Source organism: Corythoichthys intestinalis, chromosome 16, assembly GCF_030265065.1.
Source record: "Corythoichthys intestinalis isolate RoL2023-P3 chromosome 16, ASM3026506v1, whole genome shotgun sequence".
NCBI classification, from domain to species: Eukaryota; Metazoa; Chordata; class Actinopteri; order Syngnathiformes; family Syngnathidae; genus Corythoichthys; species Corythoichthys intestinalis.
The window spans coordinates 15,014,909-15,039,179 of record NC_080410.1 but is presented as its reverse complement, the minus strand read 5'-3'; the positions used below and the strand labels follow the sequence as shown (position 1 = coordinate 15,039,179).

At 38.1% G+C, this 24,271-nt stretch overlaps 3 protein-coding genes across 5 annotated transcripts in view; 2 read left to right on the top strand and 1 right to left on the bottom strand.

The window, feature by feature from the left end:
- LOC130904481 (GTPase IMAP family member 4-like) overlaps positions 1-10,068 on the bottom strand; it is a 48,935-nt gene extending 38,867 nt beyond the window's left edge. For both annotated transcript variants that reach the window (XM_057817258.1, XM_057817259.1), the window contains exon 1: positions 9,977-10,068. The gene's annotated coding sequence lies outside the window, so the exon portion shown is untranslated. The remainder of the gene's footprint in view (positions 1-9,976) is intronic.
- On the top strand, positions 6,823-22,769 carry LOC130904483 (GTPase IMAP family member 4-like). Of its 2 annotated transcripts, XM_057817262.1 has the most exons (3): positions 6,823-6,872; positions 7,028-7,095; positions 21,001-22,769. In XM_057817262.1, the coding sequence occupies exon 3, from the start codon at positions 21,036-21,038 to the stop codon at positions 21,963-21,965; it is 930 nt and encodes a 309-aa protein (XP_057673245.1). In that variant the 5' UTR covers positions 6,823-6,872; positions 7,028-7,095; positions 21,001-21,035; the 3' UTR covers positions 21,966-22,769. The 2 variants fall into 2 exon arrangements, with proteins under 2 accessions (XP_057673245.1, XP_057673244.1); XM_057817261.1 differs by lacking the exons at positions 6,823-6,872; positions 7,028-7,095 and adding an exon at positions 18,964-19,124.
- On the top strand, positions 16,044-17,301 carry LOC130904487 (ADP-ribosylation factor-like protein 8). The gene is made up of 2 exons (XM_057817272.1): positions 16,044-16,460; positions 16,870-17,301. Exons 1-2 carry the CDS (start codon positions 16,338-16,340, stop codon positions 17,080-17,082), a joined length of 336 nt encoding a protein of 111 aa, XP_057673255.1. The 5' UTR covers positions 16,044-16,337; the 3' UTR covers positions 17,083-17,301.
- Positions 22,770-24,271: the final 1,502 nt, after the last annotated feature.

Below are 24,271 nucleotides of genomic sequence, written 5' to 3'. Positions count from 1 at the left end.
TATTGATACGGCGGAGTCGTATCGTCAGTGTGTGAAGCCATTTTAGGTCACGTGCACCAATAGGAGACGAGGACTGTTGCTATGCGCTTTGAAAACAAACAATATGGCGGCGACCGTGCCAAGCTACAACACGAGTGAAGATAAAGATAAGAAAACCGCATTCGGAATTTAGTCAAAAGGCATCGAAACAATGCTATATGCATCTCTCAACTGTCCAAGGGCGAAAAAGGGCAGGAATTTGGAAAAAACGTGCAGAGCCCGCGTGGTTGCGTCAGACAATGGCTTTCTCTCCAGGCTCCGTCGAAGGATCTTGCTGAAAATGCGTCGACTGGGATTTTTAACAACATTCACTACAGGTAAGCCACACGCACGCCTTTACTACAAGGTTAATTGTTATTAACTTATGCTAAAAAAATTCTTATTTAAACTAGTGTCGTAACGATACCATTTTTTAGCCCAGATATCAATACCACTTTGTTATAAAATGCATATAGGGTACAGTGTGTCGAAAGTGAATCCAGTAGAACTTTTTATTGCATACCTGTTATGGGTGACAATGGCTAAATAAACCTTTTGGCTCAAGAACATCAAGCTGTAGTCAATAAAAGCCCTGATACTGACGTGGCAGTGATTGCTGTAAGTCTGCAGATAGATTTACAGTGTAAATTGCATTTTTTCACAGGAGGAGGCAACAGAACGAGGACTGACATCTCTAAGGTCTCTGCAGCTCCTGGCACTAGTGTGTGTTCAGCACTCATTGGCATCCATACATTCACAGGTTGTGACTCTGCTTGTGCCTTTCATGGCAAAGGCAAAAAACCCTTTTCTTTTGCACGTCATAAAAAAGAATACCTGACTGGGTTTGCAAAGCTGGGCAGCAGTTTTAAACTTGACCTACAAACATTTAACACGTTGTGTAAATACGTGTGCCACCTGTTTTGCCAGTCATGTGCCAAAAATGATGCCAAATGCAGATCTTTCTGTATGGCCTCGTCAGTCTTGCCAGAACATTCTATTCCCCCCAAAACTGATGCTCTATACCAACATTGCAGGACAGCAGACTATCAAGCAGCAATTATGAAACGTTGTCTGACAGTTAAAATGTGTGCCCCTTCACCCATTGGGAATGGGTGGGACATTGAGGATGGGCAGTTGGCAGTGACATGGATGACTAAAAATCCTGCCCGATACTGTTTTGCAAGTAGTCAACTGTAGTTGAAAGGCAACCAATTGTGACATGGGAAGATGTTCCTGTATGTCTGCAAAACTTTCTTGTACTGATTTATATCGGTGCCAAGCATGTGAGAATGTTTCCAAAGAAACAGAAGACACTTGGATGACTTGAGTAAAGCGATTTTGAGGAGTAATGTTGTCATGTACAGTTTTACTATTCTTTTATTTCTATTTTTTTAAAATTCGTTTTTCAATATTTGTATGTGTAATAATGTGTATTTCTATAGTATGAGATACTTCCATGTTTAAATAAATGTGTACCAACAGTACCATACTTGAATGATTCCAACCTTTTGTGTATATACAGTGTGATTAAAAAAGGCTGTGCCAAAATCAAAATGCCATGTCAAAAACGAAAAACATTAAAAAAAAAAAAAAAAAAAACTACCTTGGACAGATGTAGGAAGTAACTAAGTTTAATTTCATGTTTTCATAGTACTCAAATATGGCCATCACCAGCAGCATGGACAACATCAAGTTGACATGAGAATTCCTCCCTCCCGCGTTGATTGCGTCTGTTATGTAATCTTTCATGTCATCAATATTCGCTGAAAGTGGTGGAACATACACTTAGTGTATAACATACGTTATGTGCCATAAAGATGGATAACGAACTTTGTCTTTAACATACCAACACGTCCAGCAAGTACTGATGATGTGAAATATCGAACAACAGTTGCAATCAAGACAATAACTGCGACATGCACACGTTTGAGAGGAATTCTCATCGTGGCTTGATTTTGTCCGTGCTGCTGGGTGTGCTCACATTTGAGCACTTGTGAAACATGAAATAAAACTTGGAAGTTATCTTCAACACGTGTCCATCACTTCTTTTGTGATGTCTTTCATTTTTTAAGTATCACCTTATGATTTTGGCACATTATATTTTTGATCACCCTTTAATTTTTTTGTCTTATTCCATTTTTGCCATGATTCACATTTAGGAGGGTGTGGTAGCAATTGGGTTGATTTTCGGCTATTTATGATCATGGCGTGCATTTTTTATTTTATATATTTCATTGCATAGTAGGTTGTGATATTTTTAATATGACACATAGGCCTTTAGCTTAATTCAATATATATTTCATTGTGCTGGGTGCAAATCATTAATGTTGAAGTGTTTCCTTCAAGAAATTAGCTACATTTCTCATTCTGAATTCACCTATGTGTATACTAAGGCACCAATACTTGTGATGTCTTTCATTTTTTAAGTATCACCTTATGATTTTGGCACATTATATTTTTGATCACCCTTTAATTTTTTTGTCTTATTCCATTTTTGCCATGATTCACATTTAGGAGGGTGTGGTAGCAATTAGGTTGATTTTCAGCTATTTATGATCATGGCGTGCATTTTTTATTTTATATATTTCATTGCATAGTAGGTTGTGATATTTTTAATATGAGACATAAGCCTTTAGCTTAATTCAATATATATGTCATTGTGCTGGGTGCAAATCATTAATGTTGAAGTGTTTCCTTCAAGAAATTAGCTACATTTCTCATTCTGAATTCACCTATGTGTATACTAAGGCACCAATACTTGTTTCAAATGTTTGGTAGATGTGTTTATGACATTTGATAAAGATTTTGTGTTGCCAGAATTAATATAACACTTAAAACAAGCAAAAACAGCAACACTAGATCTGTATTTTTGTGTATTCACATCAAGATACATTTCTGGCTGGTGACTAAGTTAGGAGGGTATTGTCTTTGAAAAAATCCATTTTCTAAGCACTTTTTCCATGGTCCCAATAAAGCCATATTTCCACAAGCTTGTCCATTCGCAGCACTTCCTGGTCAACTCTAATCTTTTAATGGACGACGGTCTCACAGAAGAAGTTGTAGCTGTCAGTGAAGAATGTTTCAGTTCTGAAAAACACGCACACACACATAAACCATGTGAGAACTGTTTCATTCATATCATATTTACATAATCTTCCAATCCAAATTATATAGGCTTGTCTATTCTGCCATTTTTTCCTGAATAAAATTATCAAATAGGTTTTTGGAACTACGGTTAAACAGACTAAATACTATGTTATTTGTCAATCTAAACTTTTTGCTCAAAGTTAACAATCTAACATCATAATAATGACCGCTACAGCCCAGAACTCACATTGCAAGTCTTAACTTCATATGTGATCTGACCAGAAGCCCACAACTCCCATAGTTATTCACAACAAAAGGCGTGTGTGTGGCTTACCTGTAGTGAATGTCGTTAAAAATCCCAGGCGACGCATTTTCAGCAAGATCCTTCGACGGAGCCTGGAGAGAAAGCCATTGTCTGACGCAACCACGCGGGCTCTGCACGTTTTTTCCAAATTCCTGCCCTTTTTCGCCCTTGGACAGTTGAGAGATGCATATAGCATCGTTTCGATGCCTTTTGACTAAATTCCGAATGCGGTTTTCTTATCTTTGGTTCATCTTCGCTCGTGTCGTAGCTTGACACGGTCGCCACCATATTGTTTGTTTTCGAAGCGCATAGCAACAGTCCTCGTCTCCTATTGGTGCACGTGACCTAAAATGGCTTCACACACTGACGATACGACTCCGCCGTATCAATATCACTGCGCCACGGGGGAAAAAAAGACTGACACGAAAAAGCTAATTACTAAAAAATGACTGGAAACCGTGAGTAGAACTTTTTTTTTGGTAGTAATTAGCAACGTATGTAAATTACAATGCAGAGATCATGTAGATCCATTTCAGTGGAACGAAATCCATTTTCTAAGCACTTTTTCCATGGTGCCAATACAGCCTAGTGCCCATGCTGAGTATAGCACTCTCTAGGCGGGCACGCGAGCAGGGCCGCGGGGGTGGAAGTCTCGACACAATCGAGAACCGGAGACGAGAGCAGGGGGCTCTCCGAGCACGGACGCTCCTGACTTCATCGCCTTGCTCACTTCAGTCTGTCTAATGGTCCCACAATTGTCAGACTTGTTTTGCCCATTGTTCGTGGTGAATAGGATCTTTAGGAAACCCAAAAAGGCTCACACCGCTCTCCATTGTGTCGCAACAAAAGCCTGCAGCACATTGGGCTGGTGTGACGCGAAAAATAAAAAAATTAATCCGCAAAATCAGCTGAATCCGCGGTCCTTCTTCGCACAATGGTATGGCTGTATAGTGGAGATGATCTCATTGACCGACGTCACAATCGCCTTCTTCTCAACCTGAAACTCTAGCCGGAAGTCATTCATTTTCATGGTGCGGGATTCAAAAAGTTGAATATACGTATATATCCATCGCTTCCACACACATCCAAGCAGTCCATTTCATTCAGGGGCATAAAATACCGTGTGTAATATGAAATAAACATGCTTTCTGTTGTCATATGCACTTTAAGGTTGTGCAAATTGAGCTAAAGTTTAGCTTTTTGTGTGTTAACAATTGTGAAAAACTGTTGATGATGGCAGAATGCAAAAGAAAACGAGATGAAGGCTGAAAATTTCCCTGCTACATCCACACGAAGGCCATGTTTACGTGAGTGCACTGCAACCTTTTCATTCATTCATTTTCCATGCCGCTTTTCCTCACGAGGGTCGCGGAGGTGCTGGAGCCTATCCCAGCCAACTACGGGCAGTAGGCAGGGGACACCCTGAACTGGTTGCCAGCCAATCACAGGGCATAAGGAGACATACAACCATTCACGCACACACTCATACCTACGGACAATTTAGAGTGTTCAATCAGCCTACCATGCATGTTTTTGGGATGTGAGGAGGAAACCGGAGTTCCCAGAGGAAACCCACGCAGGCACGGGGAGAACATGCAAACTCCACACAGGAAGGCCGAAGCCCGGGATTGAACCCTTGATCTCAGAACTGTGAGGCAGATGTGCTAACCACTAAGCCACCGTGCCGCCGCACTGCAACCTAATTCGCAAAAAATACATCAATATTGAAATCAAGTTAAAATCAAAGTTACAGTATATATTAGGCCTGAACGATATTGGAAAAAACTATTGTTGCGATTTTTTTTAGGTGTGCAATATATTGCGATATTATATTGCGATAGTAAAAAAAAAATAATAATAATAATAATTTTAAATAAATATTCACTAGATGACTTGAATAGCTGTTTGGAAATACTTTGCATGACACACCGTGACCACAGTGTATTCATATAATACGGTTTCATTTGTGAATGATTAAGATTGCTGTATTATTATGAAGGGATCCAGGAAGCCATGTCTGCACAAAATAGATAATTTCTTGAACACAATATTTGACACTTCAACAGCAGCAAATACATTAAATGACAAATAAAAGAGCAGGTGCATTCGTCCCCTGAGTTTTTGACAAAATATAACAATAAATAACAACTTCGGTAAAATAACAACAAAGTTGTAAACATATTTGAACAAAAATATTAAATATGACAAATAAGAGTTGTTCACAAACTATAACAATAAATAAGAACCTCAGTAAAACAATAAAGTTGTCAACATATTTGAACTTAAATATTAAATCTGTCAAATAAAAGTGCAAGTGCATTAGTCCCCTGAGTTGTTTACACAAAATATAACAATATAGAACTGCAAAACTGCAACAAAGTTGTAAAAATATTTAAAAAATATTAAGTATCAAAACTTTATGTGCAGCTGTACTATAGTTATTTGAAAAATACGATTTACAGTTAATTTAAATATAAAAGAAACAGAAACTCAATTGAACTTGTAAATAATTGAACTGAATAACAGCAAATAACTGATGAATAACAGAACCATTTTAACTCCCAAATTTATGTATTTGTCTGCATATCGTCCACCTTCCTTGCTCAGCAATTCTCAACTGGGTCTCATAGGTTTTTGGCCAAGACTACTAGTTTATCCACCATTGCAGGCTTGAGACAACAACGTTGGCACGTAACAATGTTCCCACCTGTACTAAAAAGCCTCTGATGGGAAGCTCGTAGCAGGAATGCATAGATACCTGCGTTTTAAATGGTCCCACATGTTCGACGGATTACTTCTTGTTGAGGCAACCATGGCGAGGCACTGTCAACAGGGCTGTTTTTTGTTCCTTATATTCTTGTCGATAGCCAAAATACTTCCAAAACTCCTTTTGGAGACAGTCTTCCCTATTCAACGTGTTGCTTGCTTTCACTTTGAAAACGGCCCCTCCTCCCTCCGCTCTGCTGTTCGGCCCCTCCTCCCTCCCTCCACTCCGCTCTAGCAGGGGAGGGGGAGGAGCCGATGACTGCGAGCTGGAGAGAATGAGAGACTGCACTCTCTTTCTCGCTCCTTGCTCAAAACAAACGTTTGTGGATTTAAAAAAATGAAATGAAAAAACTATCGCACGTCCTTGCGATGGGACTATTGCGCATGCGCACATCGCGATGGCGATGTTTAAACGATATATCGTTCAGGTCTAGTATATATGGATATAGATGATGGATTTGGGCATGCAAACAACATTTTTTAAAAAATTCGCTACTTCTCACAGTGAATCACCTCTGAGCTGTCATAAAACAATAAAGTCTTCAATGAAAGTGTTCAATAATGGTAAACGTCACGACCGTCACTTTGTAGGCGGGGTTGTTCGTACAGGATGAAAAGAGAGGGACAAAAACTACAACAGAAGCACAGAAGATCTACCTGGTACCAAACCTGACATTTGTCGACCACCAAGACCTGGGTAAAGCCTTTACAACTATTTTAATGGAATTCAACTCATGTCCATATCTGTCGCGGTGACTTTTAATGTAATTGTTGCTAGGTCACTATGACCCCAAAAATTAAAAATGTTAAAAAAAATCTTTAAATCGTTGTCATTTTATGTATCTTTTACAGTGAAGTTCAAATTGAGTGACAAGTGGAAAAAGTCCAAAACAAGAGCACACAGTCTATTGGAGAAATATGTAAGCAAGACCGTCTTCCTCTTTTTTCCCAAAATTGATGTCACACAGTACAATTCTCTCCCATTTCTTAACCATTGTTGAGAAAAGGCCCTAATGAATACTTTAGATCTTTTTTCATTAGTTTATTTGTGTTGAACCCCGTGATGCCTGAATTTACATTTAACAAATACATATAAACCATTAGAGGAATAGATAAGTACAGAAAAATAGTATGAATACAAAAATACTAAATAAAGAAAATTCTATTAAATAATAATATAGCAAAAATGAGAAAATGCTAAAAAAAAAAAAAAAAAAAAAAAAATCTTAAAAAGCCCAAAAAATGAACACCTATAAAAATAAAGCAGGTACAATTAAAAATATGTAGTAAAAAAAAAAAATGATGCAATTAAAAAATATAATTGAGTAAAAATTTCCTCCTTTTAAAAAATGTTTTATTTACCTTAATTTAACGGCCCCCCCCCCCCCCAAATTTTTGTAATCAAATTTCTGATTTTCTTCTGTGTCTTTTTTAATCTTTCTAATATATTTAAATTTTCCATTTTTGGGGGGGGGGGGGGGGCATTTTTCAAAATATTTTGATTTATTTTTATTGTGTGTATAAATACATATAGTGTGTATACCGGTATATACAGTATACAATGTTTATATGTATACTACACCCTATGTATTTGATTGACAGCACAGGCTTCATTGTGCTGAAAAACGACATTGTGAAATAAAAAGGCGATTGTGGAAAAAGAAATTATGAAAAAAAAAATTTTTTTTTTTAAACGCTTTTTATCTTGTATAAAACGTGACTGATGTAAACCGAAACTAATTACAATTTCTAATCAAGACCTGGGTAACGCCTTTTCAACTGTTTTAATCTATTTCAACTCATTTCTATTTCTGTCACCGGGACTTTTAATGTAAGAATAGGTGTGTGACCCCAAAAATTTTAAATGTGAAAAATGTTTTCTTTCAATCTTTCATAGTTTGTTTATCAGTTTTACAGTAAAGTTAAACTTGGAGTGACAAGTGGAATTTTTTGTAGAGATTAACGCTATGTCTCTTAGAGAAATATTTAAGCAAGACCGTCTTCCTCTTGTTTCGCAAAATTGATGCCTCACAGTAGGGGAGAGTGGGTTAATGTGAGACGTAGGGTGAATGCGAGACAACACCCCCTATCAAGGACGTAGGTTTGGTCTCAATGTTGGTAGGGACGAAATAATAGCATAATCTGCATGTACACATTTTGCTGGGGACGGGACATTAATAAGACTAAATAGACTGAGTGACACGGTCAGGGCTACATTTCTGTCCAGTAAGAACCAAAATAATTGACAGGCTACAGGAATACTGAGTTTAAATAGTTAATGACACACAGATATGACAACAAAATCACGTTCGATGAGAGAGCATCGGGCCGCTGCAGATGATTGATGCAAAATAAATCTGTATTGACCTATAATAACTTTCACACTGCAAATTTACAGGATAACGTCCTAATCTGATAATTTTTCTTAAATCTAGTCGAATAATTTTCATCTTGTTTTGAGTTTTAAAGGATAGTTACAGATTAATGCATCAGATTCTTCCACTTACTGTTAGTAAATATTATCATTTGTTCTTTATAAGCCTGTACATCTAAAAGTCGTTCATTTTTCACACAAATCAAGAAAAAAATGCTTTCAAATAATGTTTTGAACAATATTTCTTCTTGAATTCAGAACATTTTTTTTCTTTAACCTGTCCTGTTCAGCTGCTTGACATGGAGAATGGAGATCTGAGTGTCCCATAGGTCTGAACAGTTTTAATAAATTACATGGGAGTATGACATACTCCCATTGTGATCATTCAACATACGTCATTTATTAGGAGAAACCAGCTAAAAGGAATGGGTTATGGGGGAACAGAAGAAGGAGAGAGAGACAGAAGAAGCACAAAAAATACATTGAATGCCTACACTAACTATGAATATGTTGGTGCTATTGTTAGCTAGTTGTATTATTGAATTAAGAACATTTCTGACAAACAAGTCTTTTTAAGATTAAAAATACAAACTTTTTGCTTAAAATAAATCTGCTCAGATTATTTTCAGCTAGCTATTTTTCTTATTAGAAATCTGAGTAAAATTTACTTGAAGCACTGACAGATCATTTTACGTACAGTATTTCTAGTACATTTAGACTGAATAAAGGAGGTGTGTCTTTGCAGTGCATATATATTGTTTCAGGTGATACACCGTTCCATTCAAACCTTTGTTTTCAAAAACTACTAAAGCAACATTTTGAAAACTTCAAGAATAAATGTCTGGATTTTATTAGCAAATTTAAATAGCATTATTTTAACACAAATTATATTAACATACACAACTTGTTAATCATCTCTTAATTATTCAGGAATGCCCCAAAAATAACATTTGTACCACTATAATTTTTTTTAATACCATTTTTAAAATTAGACAGTTTTTAGTGGTATAACAAACAAAAAAACCTCTTAGTCAGGGAAACACTAACATGATTTATGTTTGTGTTTCCCTGACTTGTCCACAAGCACAGCCAAACTCAACAAAAAAATGAAAGCTCCTTTTGGCTGCTTTAAGACCACATACGCAAAATAAAAATGAAAACTGGGGAGAAGGAGGTAAACCTTGGTTCACTACATTTCTTACAGCTGAGTCGTGTTCACTATATTTCTCACAGTTTAATTAACATTAACACAGTAGAAAACACATACAGAAGGACACTTCTCCTAAGCAGCTTCCTACTAAGGTTAGCAAGTTCATAGTAATGTAATGGTAATGCTAAACTGTGCTGCCGGTCCGACTTTCAGTCGCAAAATTAGTGGCAAGTGTTCCACCTGCACAAGAATGACTTTTACATTACTCACTACTTACAGACCACAGTGGCTGCTGGCCGAAAAGACTTCTTATATCCCTCCTCTTCAGTTCGTCGAAACTACGGTGAACTGAGCCGCGTTTTGTTCAAGCCAGCAGCTTTCTTTTCTGTTGCGTTTCTCTTTCAGATTTTACCGCACAGTGACAGATGGCGTACGTGCCGAAACATTCTTCTAGTAGCAGAAAACATTACAGTGACGTCATATGGACGAATACCTCGTTAACACAAGCGGTCGTCTGTCGCACCTGAGAATGCGGGTTCGAATTCCGCTTGAGGCCTTTGAATTATTTTATTTTTTCTCAATAAAAAAAAGAATGATGGCTCAATAAAAAAAAAAAGAATGATGGCTGCCTGATAAATAAAAACACTGTTAAAATAAAAAGTTTAAAATCAAGCATGCATTTTCTGTACTTGTATCAAGTATATTGACAGATCGTATTCAATTTGTGGTAGGATTTAACGAAACAGATGGAAAATGTGTAGCTGTCTGAATGAAAAAAAAGAAAAATTCAGAAACAGCAAGAACAGGACTACAAATGTACACTGATAATGAACAAAAAGGTCAAATGACCTCACAGCTACTTAAGTTTTAATCAAGTAAATCTATTAAAAACCTATACATAAAAAAAAAGGGAAAACTAAGAGGTGTGCCTTGAACTCCAAGTAAAGTATGTCAACCCTGCACTGGTTTGGGGTCAAAAGATCAAATGGCCTAGGAGCTATTGAAGTTTGAAGCTAGTCAATCAATTAAAAAATCATAAAAATTTTTTGGAGGGATAAATTGGAAAACGAAGAGGTGTGCCTTGAACACCAAGTTTTTAATGATTTTTTAAATTGATAGACTAGCTTCAAACTTCAATAGCTCCTAGGCCATTTGACCTTTTGACCCCAAACCAGTGCAGGGTTGACATACTTTACTTGGAGTTCAAGGCACACCTCTTAGTTTTCCCTTTTTTTATGTATAGGTTTTTAATAGATTTACTTGATTAAAACTTAAGTAGCTGTGAGGTCATTTGACCTTTTTGTTCATTATCAGTGTACATTTGTAGTCCTGTTCTTGCTGTTTCTGAATTTTTCTTTTTTTTCATTCAGACAGCTACACATTTTCCATCTGTTTCGTTAAATCCTACCACAAATTGAATTCGATCTGTCAATATACTTGATACACGTACAGAAAATGCATGCTTGATTTCAAACTTTTTATTTTAACAGTGTTTTTATTTATCAGGCAGCCATCATTCTTTTTTTTTTATTGAGCCATCATTCTTTTTTTTATTGAGAAAAATAAGATATTTCAAAGGCCTCAAGCGGAATTCGAACCCGCATTTTCAGGTGCGACAAGCAACAGCATCTGTTACCGAACTATTCTTCCATGTGACATCACGGTAATGTTTTCTGCTTCTAGAAGAAAGTTTCGGCACGTACGCCATCTGTCATTGTGCGGTAAAACCTGAAAGAGAAACGCAACAGAAAAGAAAGTGCGGCTGGCTTGAACAAAACGCGGCTCAGTTCACCGCAGTGATTCGAAGCGGGTGGAGGAGGCGGCATGTAGACATGTCATTGACAGAATTATCTACTTGACATGATGTCAAGTAGATAATTCTGTACTGTGGGAACGTGCGCGTGTGTGCGGAGGGGATGGGGGGTAGGGGGTCAAGTCATCAGCCAATCAAACGTGCGTTTGAGGAAAAAAACATGGATTAGCTCATTCGCCAAGTGAAAAAGGGGTAAATATAAATCCGAACATAATGAAAATAATTCACTTAAAGGGTATGTAGTGCCCTGGGAAAATGTTAATATTCCATCATTTATCCATAAACGCATGCCTTTTGTATTCATATCATGCCACTTCGTGTAATTACACACAAGAAAATGAGAGAAATTTGGCACGATTGTCAAGCTAAAACGACCGGCGCCCGAGATCTGGCAGATTGTGTGCGTAACCTCACGACAAGTGAAGAGAGTGCCACCGGCCACTAGGGGGGCAGCGCCTGTCTGCATCAATATCATTTCTTCTAGTGAGGGGAGAATTAGGGGTGTTTTGAGCTGTTTATGCTGATGCATTGTGATCGTCCTGCACATATTCCAGGTTCCCTCATGAAGAAACACCCCTCGTTGTCAATAAAAGAGAATTCAGAATTGACAGTGAGGGGTGTTTCTTCAACAAGAAAAAGGCTCAGTGCTTTAATATTGAATGGCGGCGATGATGGCAGACAATTTCGTTTCTAGTTTCAGCGACGAATCCGACATAGAAGGACGTAACGAATGTTCATCTAATGGTGACGAGGAGAGTTACGAAGCTTTAATCGGTGTTTTACGTTACCAATTTGAGCCCAAACGAACGCCAATGCAGCGTGATGAAACGGTCATTGAGGGGAGCAATGACACTGATGAAACATCGGCAGCAGATCATGTGGGAAACACCAATGATTTGTTTTGCATTTCTTTTTGTGAAGCTGATACACCGTGGCTGCAAAATAAAGGAATGCATAGAATAATTATCATTTATTGCGCTATCATAGCTTTTCGCTCTGCCAACAGACACAAATATGAATGGGATCAGAGGATTTGTTCTATATATTTTACGAACGATAATTTATACATGTGTCCAGTCCTGTATCCAATGCGTGACATTTTTTTTTAATTATAAAAGAGTACTCACTCTGGCCATTTCGAGCTTGGCTGCTCCCCTCCTTTGCTTAGCTTTAGCCTCCTTTACCAGTCATCGTCCTCTTTCTTGATATCTCGGGACATTTAGGTGGCTGCACCTGTATGGTCGGCACCGCATCGCCTTTGAGCAGCAATCTTTTAGCAAAACACGATTTCTCTTGTCCATAGTTCGAGAAGCTTTCAGGTGGAAAATGCGCACCACAGAAAAGCGTGCCGGAGGCTGCGTCTAGAAAATTAGCCCTCTTTGCACGGACGAACTTTACCCATTGTCTGTGTAGTCCAGCTTTTTTTTTTCGCGTTCAGGAACTCATGGATACTATATTCCGATAAATAACTATTTGTACACCACATAGCACAGCAGTTTTGAGCCATTTTTGTGATGTTTTGGTCAAACAAACCCCAACGCTACTCTCCCGTCGTTAAAAAACAATGGCACCTGGCTCCGCCTCGACTGTCAATCACTTGTCGTGACGTCTCCGCCACCTTCAGCTGTTTCCGGAACACTTTCGGAAATGTTCGTCATTTTCGATCTATTTTCGATAATTGCTCTTTAATGTGATTGATTTTTTTGTTAACTTTATCAATATTTGTTATCTTGGCACATAACGGTTCTATTGATGTCTCACACCCCCTTTGCCGCTACATACTCTTCAATAATGGTAGGGTCAATTCAATCGTTACAACATATGGGAAGACGATCTAAATGACCTATATAACTGAACACATTGTATAATCAAAAAAGGTTTCTTAAAAGTTGGTGGGGACAATTTGAGCATCCTGAAAAGTTGGTAGTGATTTGTCCCGACCGTCCCTATGCAAACCTACGCCCTAGCCCCCAATAGACCCTACTCACCTACGTCACAAATTGACGTGTCGCTGTATCCGGCCGTCATATTGTCCGTATTTTTTAGACCTATTCTCATTGTTTTCAATTAGTCATGCAAGTTATAGAGCAGGCGGCACGGTGGCTTAGTGGTTAGCACATCTGCCTCACAGTTCTGAGATCAAGGGTTCAATCCCGGGCTTTGGCCTTCCTGTGTGGAGTTTGCATGTTCTCTGCGTGGGTTTCCTCCGGGAACTCCGGTTTCCTCCCACATCCCAAAAACATGCATGGTAGGCTGATTGAACACTCTAAATTGTCCGTAGGTATGAGTGTGTGCGTGAATGGTTGTATGTCTCCTTGTGCCCTGTGATTGGCTGGCAACCAGTTCAGGGTGTCCCCTGCCTACTGCCCGTAGTTGGCTGGGATAGGCTCCAGCACCTCCGTGACCCTCGTGAGGAAAAGCGGCATGGAAAATGAATGAATGAATGAAAGTTATAGAGCAATTAATGGAAGCCCCGGTGTTATCTGATGCCGTAAACTCATTGGATGCGTTGCATAAAATGTGTTATGTGGAAAAGCTTCAGTTTATCCATTCGCCAGATCCATATTTGATGCCTAAATCGATGTTTTTCGACCTGCTGTCTTCGCCGTCTTTGCCTGACATCTGCTACCCTGATATTTACAACTACCTTGTCCACACAAAATCAGCCTATTCTCACGAAAGTTTGAAAAACTTTAAGAGCTTGGAGGCTTATAAATGCTACGTTGCTGGTTGGGTGAAACAGGTACTCGTACACGAAAATTCGGCAGGAATCTTGTGCTCGGGAAGGTGAGTTACGAAATTTTCAATTCAAAATCTTTTGTTCTTGCTAACATCCACTGTCAAGTCTAATGTATTTCATGTCATTTGTCAATGGAGCTAGGGGTTTTAATGTTTATATGGTTTAGCGATAGCACTCTCACTACATATATATATAATATGTAATAAATATGAAGTGCGATAGCACTACTCCAGATTGTCCCTAGTTGAATTTATTTTTGGGGCTTTTGACCTCAATAGTGAAATTGTAAATTAATTGTATGACAACTGTCTTATTATCCCCTTATAATTATATATTTTCAGGTAGTTCATTCACAACGTCTGAGTGTATGTTGTCGGTGATTAGCCTAGCAATGATCTTAATTGTGGTTGTCAGCCCAAAACCCTCTAAATATATATTAAATGCATCTTACCAGATATAAAATGACTACTACATAATCTGTGGTAGTCGTTTGGAGCCCAGTTTTCTCGTCGAATTGCAGCAGTCAATCTCGCTCTCCTCTCCGGGTCTCTCGGAATACGGTAAAACTTCAAGTCTCTCCGTCTGTCTTCTCTGTTTTTGCAACCGACCGCCACACACGACTTCACCATTTTGATTATTAATTTTAACGAGCAGAAAAACACGCCATAATAGGAGGAATTTACGAAGCGCTAATGCATTAACATGACGAGTATACGGACAACATGGCGCGTGGGCGTGGCTGTGACGTCACGTGAGTAGGGTCTATTATGGTGTAGTAGATCTTGAGTTGCGTTCAAGTGTTTAAAAAATGTTTAATCGACCAAACCCCAAGGATACAGTAACTATTCTGACATTCATTCCGAATTGTCTTATTGTCAAGTTACCTGTTAGGATTCTAACATACAAAACATTTGCCTTTATGATTTTAAGACGAAAAATTAACAATCAGTTTACCCCTCAATAGTTCACTTTATCCGTTTAATTTTCCTACTCCCTCTCAGTTTGCACTTTAAATGGGGTAAAGTAAGACGGTACCACTTTTTTTTTTTTTTTTTTTTAATTAACTAGTTATATTTTCCATACTATGCATCCTGAGTACATTATTTAGTAATAATAGTATAGTATAGTATAGTATTTTTTAATTTTTTTATTATTTAGTAATTTCCATAGCTAGGAAACATCCACAATTAATGGCAAATATCTAAACATTACTGATTTGTTGGTTTAGCTTGCTTGTAGGAGAGCAAATGTAAAAAATGTCTCACATTGCCCCAGTCCAGGCATGAAAATGGGTCTGGGGTTAGAAAGGTGAGGGTGTGGAGGAAATTTGTTCCGGTACACTGTACAACTAGGGCTGTCCCAAACGACTAATTGTCTCCCGATTAGTCAGCCGACTATTTTTACGATTGGTCGACTAGTCTAATAATCCCCCCCGCCCACTTTTTTTTTTTTACTAATTTAGCAATGAAATTCTTGATGGCACTTATTAATTCACAAAAACATTTTGGAACACTTAAATTCTTTATTGAAGCACAAATAAACACGAAATAACAATAATAAATCACAAATAAACAATGAGGTCAAATGCTGATAGCATTAACTAGTCCAAAAGAGTAAACAGATTCAGAACACTGACTTCGCCTTTCCAACATTATTCAAAACAATTCTTAAAAAAATCATGAATATTATAGTATACAACTATATATAATAGTATTATAGTCATTGGCAATCAGATTTGTTTATAAAGGGTGTCATTTTAAAGCTATTCTTACTGTAGAATCTGAACAGACCTGTTAAGTTTCACGATTTGGTCGGGAGACTCCCGATTTTGACCCCAATGCTCACGCCTCACGATTAGAAAGCCAAATCTCCCGATTTTCCAAAAATGTCAATTTTTTTTTTTTTTTTACGTTTTTGTTTGTCACCGTTTTGTAACGATACCATTCGGCCCGATTCGGAAAGTGACCAACAACGAATAGCCTGGCCGTCTCCGACTTCCCTGCCCTCCCTCCCCTTCAGAGCAGGAAACGCCCAACCAAACATCTGACAGGGAGGGAAGAGGCGAAGCACCACCGACTTCCCAAGATGCTGCCACTAATAAACCGGCTTTTAGACTGGTTCAAGTCTTTATTTTGGAAGGAAGAGATGGAGCTGACCCTGGTCGGCCTCCAGTATTCGGGAAAAACGACGTTCGTCAACGTAATTGCCGTAAGTCTTACCTGCCAGCGATAGCTAACTAGCCTAATGCTAACAGCATTAGAGCTAATGATGGGAGAACGATGACGAGGAAGAAGTCGCTGCTTTACCCTGTGTTTTCATGGATCAAACATCATGGAATATTAAACCACTGCAGTCCTACCCCCACAATATATGAATTTAAGTGAGAAAGCATATCGTTACTTACTTGAAGTTTAATCATTTAGATTCGCTATTATGCTAAAGCTAAAGTGTATACTATACACTTTATTACATTATATCATTATTACTGTGCTGAAACAAAAAATATAAAGTTTCAATTCTAAGTTACAATTCAATTAAAAAACTGCCATGACAAAGATACTTTTAAAAACAAATATGATTAATTTTCTAAATGATGCAATTAATGTTGCTGATTTAGTCTGACGAAACCCTAATTGGAGTGATGGTTGATGAGATGAAGAGGCTGCTGAGGAAGCTGATGTCCAAATTTGTGCAAATGGATGTGATCAGGAAAGCTGAGGATATCCTAGATGTTGATTACATGAACAAGGAGAACTGGCATGACACAGGCAACATAGCAGTATCACATGATGCCAGACAATACATGGAGCAAGTTGAAGACTATCTCTGATGCCACCAAAAAGAGGTTCTTTGACAGTGTAGTTAATTTTTACACAAGTGTTGTGACCAAAATGAACTTGAAAAAAAAATGGTTGCATTTTGTCTTAGTGATTGTCGCGCGTGCGCGCGCGTCATCGGGGTTGGCAAACAGAAATCTCCCTATTTGCAATTTCTACAACTTAACAGGTATGTCTGAATTCTTAAGTATGTGGGATTAACTCCAGAAATCGTTATTTATATGACGAACATGACATGCTTTTATTTTGAAATATTCATTGGACGTAAATTAGCTAAACCGCTAACAATAAGCTTTACACTCCGCAAAAAAGTGCACTTCTCTTTTCGTCATTGCGTGTGGTGTCAGTATACTTTTTTTTTCGTTTGGAAATGCTGTTAACAAGCGATTTTTCATGTTTGAATTGGCACCTTTTAACCGCAAGTTTGCGTTTTGGAGAAGACTGCCAATGTTTTATAGCAGGCTAAAGTATGTTGTTTTTTTCCCCATTAGCCTCAATGTAGAAATGCTAAAGTTTACAGTGTTTAATATAGATGTGTTTCCTTATTTTGTATGTCTGAACTTTAATTCTATGGCATGTTGATGACCAATAAACATCTGTCAAAGGAACTGGAGTCTCATATGACATCAACACACACGTGTACACGCACGCATAGATGTATGCACACACGCACGCGACGATAAAACGCAGCCGTGAAAATTACCACCCCTCATTTTTATTTACCGTGCGATAAATGGATTCATTGCATATCATGACAGGCTTAGCAACTTCAATAAAACATGTCGTTAGTTAGTTAGATGAACTTACAATCTGCTAGCTTGCAATTGTCTCCCGTCTTTTTGCAAAATTACAAGTGGGTGACGGCGCTTTAGGTGTTCATTCACGGCCGACGTGCAGCCAAGCTTGGCATTGAAGACACAGGACACAACAGTGTACCCTCCTTTGTTTCGTTGAAATAAGTTGTTTTCGCCACTCTGGTGCGCTTTTTTTTGGCTTTGTGCTGCTTTCCCCGCTTGCATACCAAGCGTCCGACATTAAAAAAATCTCCCGAACCCGACACGCCCCCCACCCCCTTAAAAATGTTCTCATCGGATCCACACAATTCACGTAGGTCACCCTTCTTGACTTCAAAATGGCAAATTTTGCCAAGAGGTGAGAGATTTTCATGTGTGTTTCATTGTTGAGAACAAGACCTCATGAATACTGTTTTTTTTGGTAGTTTTTTATTTGTGTTGAACCCCGTGATGCCTGAAATTACATTTAACAAATGCACATAAACCATTAGAGGAATATATAATTACAGAATACTAAAAATAGAAAAATACAAAATATAGAAAATTCAATTAAATGCTATAGCAAAAATGAAAAAAAAAAAAAATTCATCTTAGAATTAAAAAAAAAAATTATAGCAAGTACATTTGAATATATATTTTAAAAATAAAATCTAATACGATTGAAAATATAATTTAGTAATTTCTCATTTTTAATTTTAACTCTAGATTGAACCTTTTTTCTCATTTTCAATTTGTAATTAAATTTCCAATTTTCTTTTGATTCTTTGTTATATTTTGTATTATACAGTATATATATATATGTATATATATATATGTATATATAATACAAAAATTGATACACCTCCACCTCCCACACACAGCATCAAACCTGAAATATATTGTTGAGAGAAATGGTGGAGGAAATGTTTTAAATTCATAAATGTGTCCTCACTTGATGTTGAAATAATGTTCCTATTGCTTGTTATTATTGACATATTATCTTTTCGCCACAAGATGGCAGGATGGGACATAATTGTCTAAAGTGCTACGTTTATTACTTGTTTGTGTTTGACTTTGATTACTTTGATTTGTGGGATTGCCTGTGAAGACAGCAATGAGAGAGGATGTATCCGCATGTCGATGGAAATTAAACACGTCAAGTTTTGGCTAAAAGACAACTTATTCTCCGTCAATTCTTCCTACGAATGCAACGTTGAGCTGCAACCACCTCAACAGGTTATGGGCCCAGGAGTCATTCGAAGGTAAAGTCAGTTTCCACCGTGTAGAACACAGGTGTCAAACTGATTCCAGAAAGGGCCTAGTGGGTGCTGGATTTTGTTCCAACCGATAACGCGCAGAGAGCTTAACCAATGAACTTCCTGCTGAAACAAGCAGCACCTGACAAAGTTTAACTGATTACACATGTAAAAGATCTAATTGGTGAAAAGGTGTCCTCTTCATTGGTTGGAAAGCAAACCTGCACCCACTAGGCCCTTTCTGGAATCGGTTTGACACCTGTGGTGTCACGAAGGACAGCGTGCTCACGGACTGCTGATTAGCGGAAAAAGCTAACAAGCAACATGGAGACACGAAGAACAAGTAGGTTACCTCGACTGGCATTTGACGGAGATAAAGCTAAATATGAACTCTGGGAAACTAAAATGTTGGGACATTTTCATCTAATCGGGCTAAAGAACACAGCGCTGGTAGGATGAAATGAAAAATGCGGACGCGTATGCTGAAATGATACAACTTCTTGATGATAAAAGCCTCTCGTTAATAATGAGAGATGCGCCAAATGACGGAAGAAAAGCTCTGAAAATATTAAGAGAATATTATGCTGGGAAGGGAAAACCCAGGATTATAAACTTGTACACCACGCTAACATCTCTTCAAAAGGGAAAAGAAGAAAGCACAGTGAACTACATAATAAGAGCTGAGACCGCCATCACAGCATTGCGAAATGCAGGTGAAACATTGGGAGATGGTCTACTTATCGCAATGGTCTTGAAGGGGCTGCCAGAAAGTTACAAGCCATTTACAATTCATGTGGCGCATACTGATGAGAACATGACATTCGCAGGAGTCAAAACCAAACCCCGAAGTTTTGAAGAAAAGGAAAAATTAAATGCAGCAGAATCAAGCGACAGAGAGATGAAGACTCAAGCAAGAGCTTCAAAGCAAGCCACAAAAGCAAACGCTCGTGACCGGATCAAAGACGACACAGAGTTGGTGTGCTTCAAATGTGGGATCAAAGGCCACCGTGCAAAATAATGTCGACAAAAGACATGGTGTAGTCGGTGCAAAACGGACACGCACAAAGACACCACTTGCAGCCGCAAGGAAAAACCGGACAGAGCAAGAAAAATTGCTGAAGATGGAGATCCTGACTTCGCATTCAAGGTGAGAGATGGACAGCTCGACACCAGGCGGCAGGATACACACAGCATCCGGGAACGAGGTCTGATGGTGGACACGGGCGCGACATCTCATATCATCACTGACGAGATCAAGTTGAAAAGCTTCCAGGAGACGTTCAAACCAGAAAACCACAGCGTCGAGTTGGCAGATGGTACACGGTGCAGTGGAGTCGCACTAAAAAGAGGAGATGCAGAGTGCTACCTGATTGACAGCAGAGGACAGCAGCGCAAGGCAACACTCAGAAACGCACTCTTCATACCATCGTACCCACAAGACATATTTTCGGTGAAAGCAGTGGAGCCACGGTACTTTTCAAAGAAGGTGAAGACGCACTGATAACCAAAGACGGCACGAAATTCAATATTCATGTGTTTGGCAAGCTGTACTTTTGGCATACAAATGGTGAGTCTGACAAGTGCAATGCATGTTATGATATTCACACATGGCACCAAATATTAGGCCACTGTAATTATGAGGATGTATCCGCATGTCAGTGGAAATTAAACACGCCAAGTTTTGGCTAAACGACAAGTTATTCTCCGTCAATTCTTCCTACGAATGCAACATTGAGCTGCAACGACCTCAACATATATATTTTTCAGATTTTATTTCTGTTTTACCAGCTGCATAAAAAAACCTGAAAAGTTAAAGAATGATTGAAGTTTGGTAACATCTACAATGAGCATGATGGCTCACTATAATAAGTGTTGTGTGCAGCTTTTTCATCAGTGAGAGGAGAGGTGCCAGTTGATATGGAGCAGGACTCGAAGGTCACGTGGCTTGACGAACGCAGGCTGTTTCTTGTCGGGAATACAGGAGCGGGCAAGAGTGCGTCTGGAAACACCATCCTGGGCAGGGAATGCTTTGTGTCAAAGCAGAGTTTCAGCTCAGTGACCAAGGAATTGGCTTCTGGAAAAGCTGACCTTGCAGAGGATCATGGCCAGAAGAGAAAGGTGAAGGTGCTAGATATGCCAGGCTTTGGGGACACTAACCTCACTGAGGATCAGATTTATGAAGAAATAGCCAAATGTATGGATTCATTACAGTGTGAACCCCATGCTTTTCTCTTGGTTGTACCGTTTGGGCGTTTTACAGAAAATGAAGAGAAGGCTGCCATCCATCTGGCCAACCTTTTTGGAGATGATGCCGTTAAATATTACACAATAGTTCTTTTTACCAGAGGGGATCATCTTGAGAATACAAATTTTGAAGAACAACTGAAAAAGGCTCCTCCTGCCCTTAGGGAACTTATTGAACGGTGTGGGCGCAGGTACCATGTGTTTAACAATGAAAAATCCAGTGACAGGACACAGGTTAAAAAACTCATGTCAAAGGTGGACCACATGCTAAAAATGGTTGGAGGCAGGGTTTACACCAATTCAATGTTTCAAAAGGCCAAGAAAGCCTTCAAGGCTAAGACAGGACCCGTCCGCAACGTCCCCGAAGTTGCCTCTACGATATGTAGCACTAGTGGTGGTTTAGTTTCAGCAGCTGGACGTTTCGCGATTTCGCAGGGATCTGCGGTAGGCGGACCAGTAGCATTATGTATGGGATTAGCTTTGTTAGCCGCTGGTTCAGGTTTAGCTTTCGGTAGTGCTGTTAATGAGTTACATAAATCACTGAAAAGCCAGAAGTCGCAACAAGAAAGAGAGAAGAACAAGGGGCAGAAAAAAAGAGTTTAAATTATGATTTAATGTTAGGAGAATTAAATCATATATTGTAATAATACAAAATTAAAAACGTAATATAACGACATTAAAATTGTTTTGTTGCGAGAAACGGAAGTGGTTTGGTTTCATAGACTTCAACTTTGGTGACGTAAGGTTTACGTGAACACAAAACTGATTTGGGCATAATAATAGGAGATTGAAGTAAAATCGGGAGAAAAAAGTACGAGATTAAAGTTGTTATATTACTTAATTTTACGTTATGTGAACCGGAAGTTGTTTGGGGTCCAAGGATTTCAATTTTTGTACAGACTGATTCTGTTGAGGATGATCTTCGTGCTTGTTTGTCTTATATTCTTGCCAGGATCTCAGCTCAGTAAACTTTCTCTGCCACCCCCCACCCCAACCATCAGATGATCATCTTGAGAGGCCTGCAAAACATTTTCCACTAACAGCTGTGATGTCACACTATTGACAAATTTCAGAATAAATAAAATGAGAAAATAATTTATATACAAGTACAGATAACCCACTTCGACCAGAGCACACTCCCCTTTCGACCTATCCTATGCACGAAACAGTTCATAATACAGTATTGGAAAATAAGTGAAGGGCCTGTTTTAGTTTCAATAACCCAACTTTAGTTATTTTTTTTCTATTAATCACTCTTCTCTTAGCCATTTTATGGCTATATTATTGAACAGTGTTTTGTAATATGATATATGCTATAATACAATATATTTTCATATACGAATTGTCTCTTTTTGTAATGAAATGTATATTGGCAAATGTCAAACAAATTCTGTAAATTTCAAAACATCTGACATCTTTTTTTTTGTTATATTGCCATGATACCATATATAAAATTGTTTTAAAGATGTCTGGCTAGTGAATTCATTCCTTTCATACACGATTTCTTTTTTTCTTTTTTTTTTTTTTTTTTTTTTTAACCCTTACAGGTCACTCATTTAACTCACTGTCATTGATGGTGCTAGACATGACTTGACTGGTAGTCAAAATGGATTGGACGTCTCGTGCCGTCTATGGCACACTATGAGTTAAATACTCTGAACAAATTAAAAAAAAAATCTACTTTGGAGTGTTATTTGGGGGTGTATTTCTGTTTTTATTCATTTTAATAACATTCATTGAGCTTTTATTGACATTGCATTGATTTATAAATCCATTTACTGTATATAAAATATTAAAAATAGTATACTTATTAATAGTTAAATAATAAAAATATAATTATACAGTGGTACCTCAACATATGAAAGCATTGACATACAATTCGTTTGACACACGATGTAAATTTTGACTCGTCATCTGTCTTGACACATGACGAGTTCTGACAGCGTCGCAATTTTATTGTTTTCCCACAAGACGACAGCATGTCTGATTTCTTGTGAGAAAAATCATCATGGATCCAAAAAGGCAGATGTGGGTAGAGTAGTCAAAGGTTTTACTTAAGTATGAATAGCTTAACTTCAAAATAATAATACTCAAGTAAAAGTAGTCATGCAAAGAATGTACTCAAGTACAAGTAAAAATGGAGCATTTTTGAAGAATACCCAAGTAATGAGTAATGAGCTTTTTTTTTTATCTACATGAGCTTTTATTACTATACTTTGAAGACTATAAATTATTACAGTACGGTTCCTGACAAGTCTTGTCGCTTATCCATTTTGTAGAAACAATTGCTAATAAGTATTAACCTGACTTTTAGTTACTCAATTGGTTTCAGAAATGGCTCATATGAAAGCTAAGCCCCTCCAAAATGATACTGAATGTACAAAAATATATTTGTTTCACTGAAAAAAGTATCATTTAATGAGGACATGAAGGTCAAATTTTGGCAAGACAAGTTTTGTTGCCTACAGAAAGTAATGTGAAAATTGAACAAAAAATGTACTTCAAATACAAAAATATGTTACATAACATAAGCGAATTAAGTAGTGTTGCTGTGAAAACCAAATTTAATATTTTGTATTACTTCCATGGGCTTTGGGAAGGATTCATACAATTTATTGATGAAGTCATCAGGAACATCAAAGAAAGCAGTCTTGCATGCCTCCCAGAGTTCATCAACATTCTTGCGTTTCGTCTTCCATGCTTCCTCTTTCATCCTACCCCAGACATGCTCAATGATGTTCATGTCTGGTGACTGGGCTGGCCAATCCTGGAGGATCTTGATGTTCTTTGCCTTGAGGAACTTTGAGGTAGAGATTGAAATATGTGATGGAGCACCATCCTGCTACAGAATTTGTCCCTTTTTATGGTTAGGAATGTAAGAGGCAGCTAAGATTTGTTGATATTTCAGA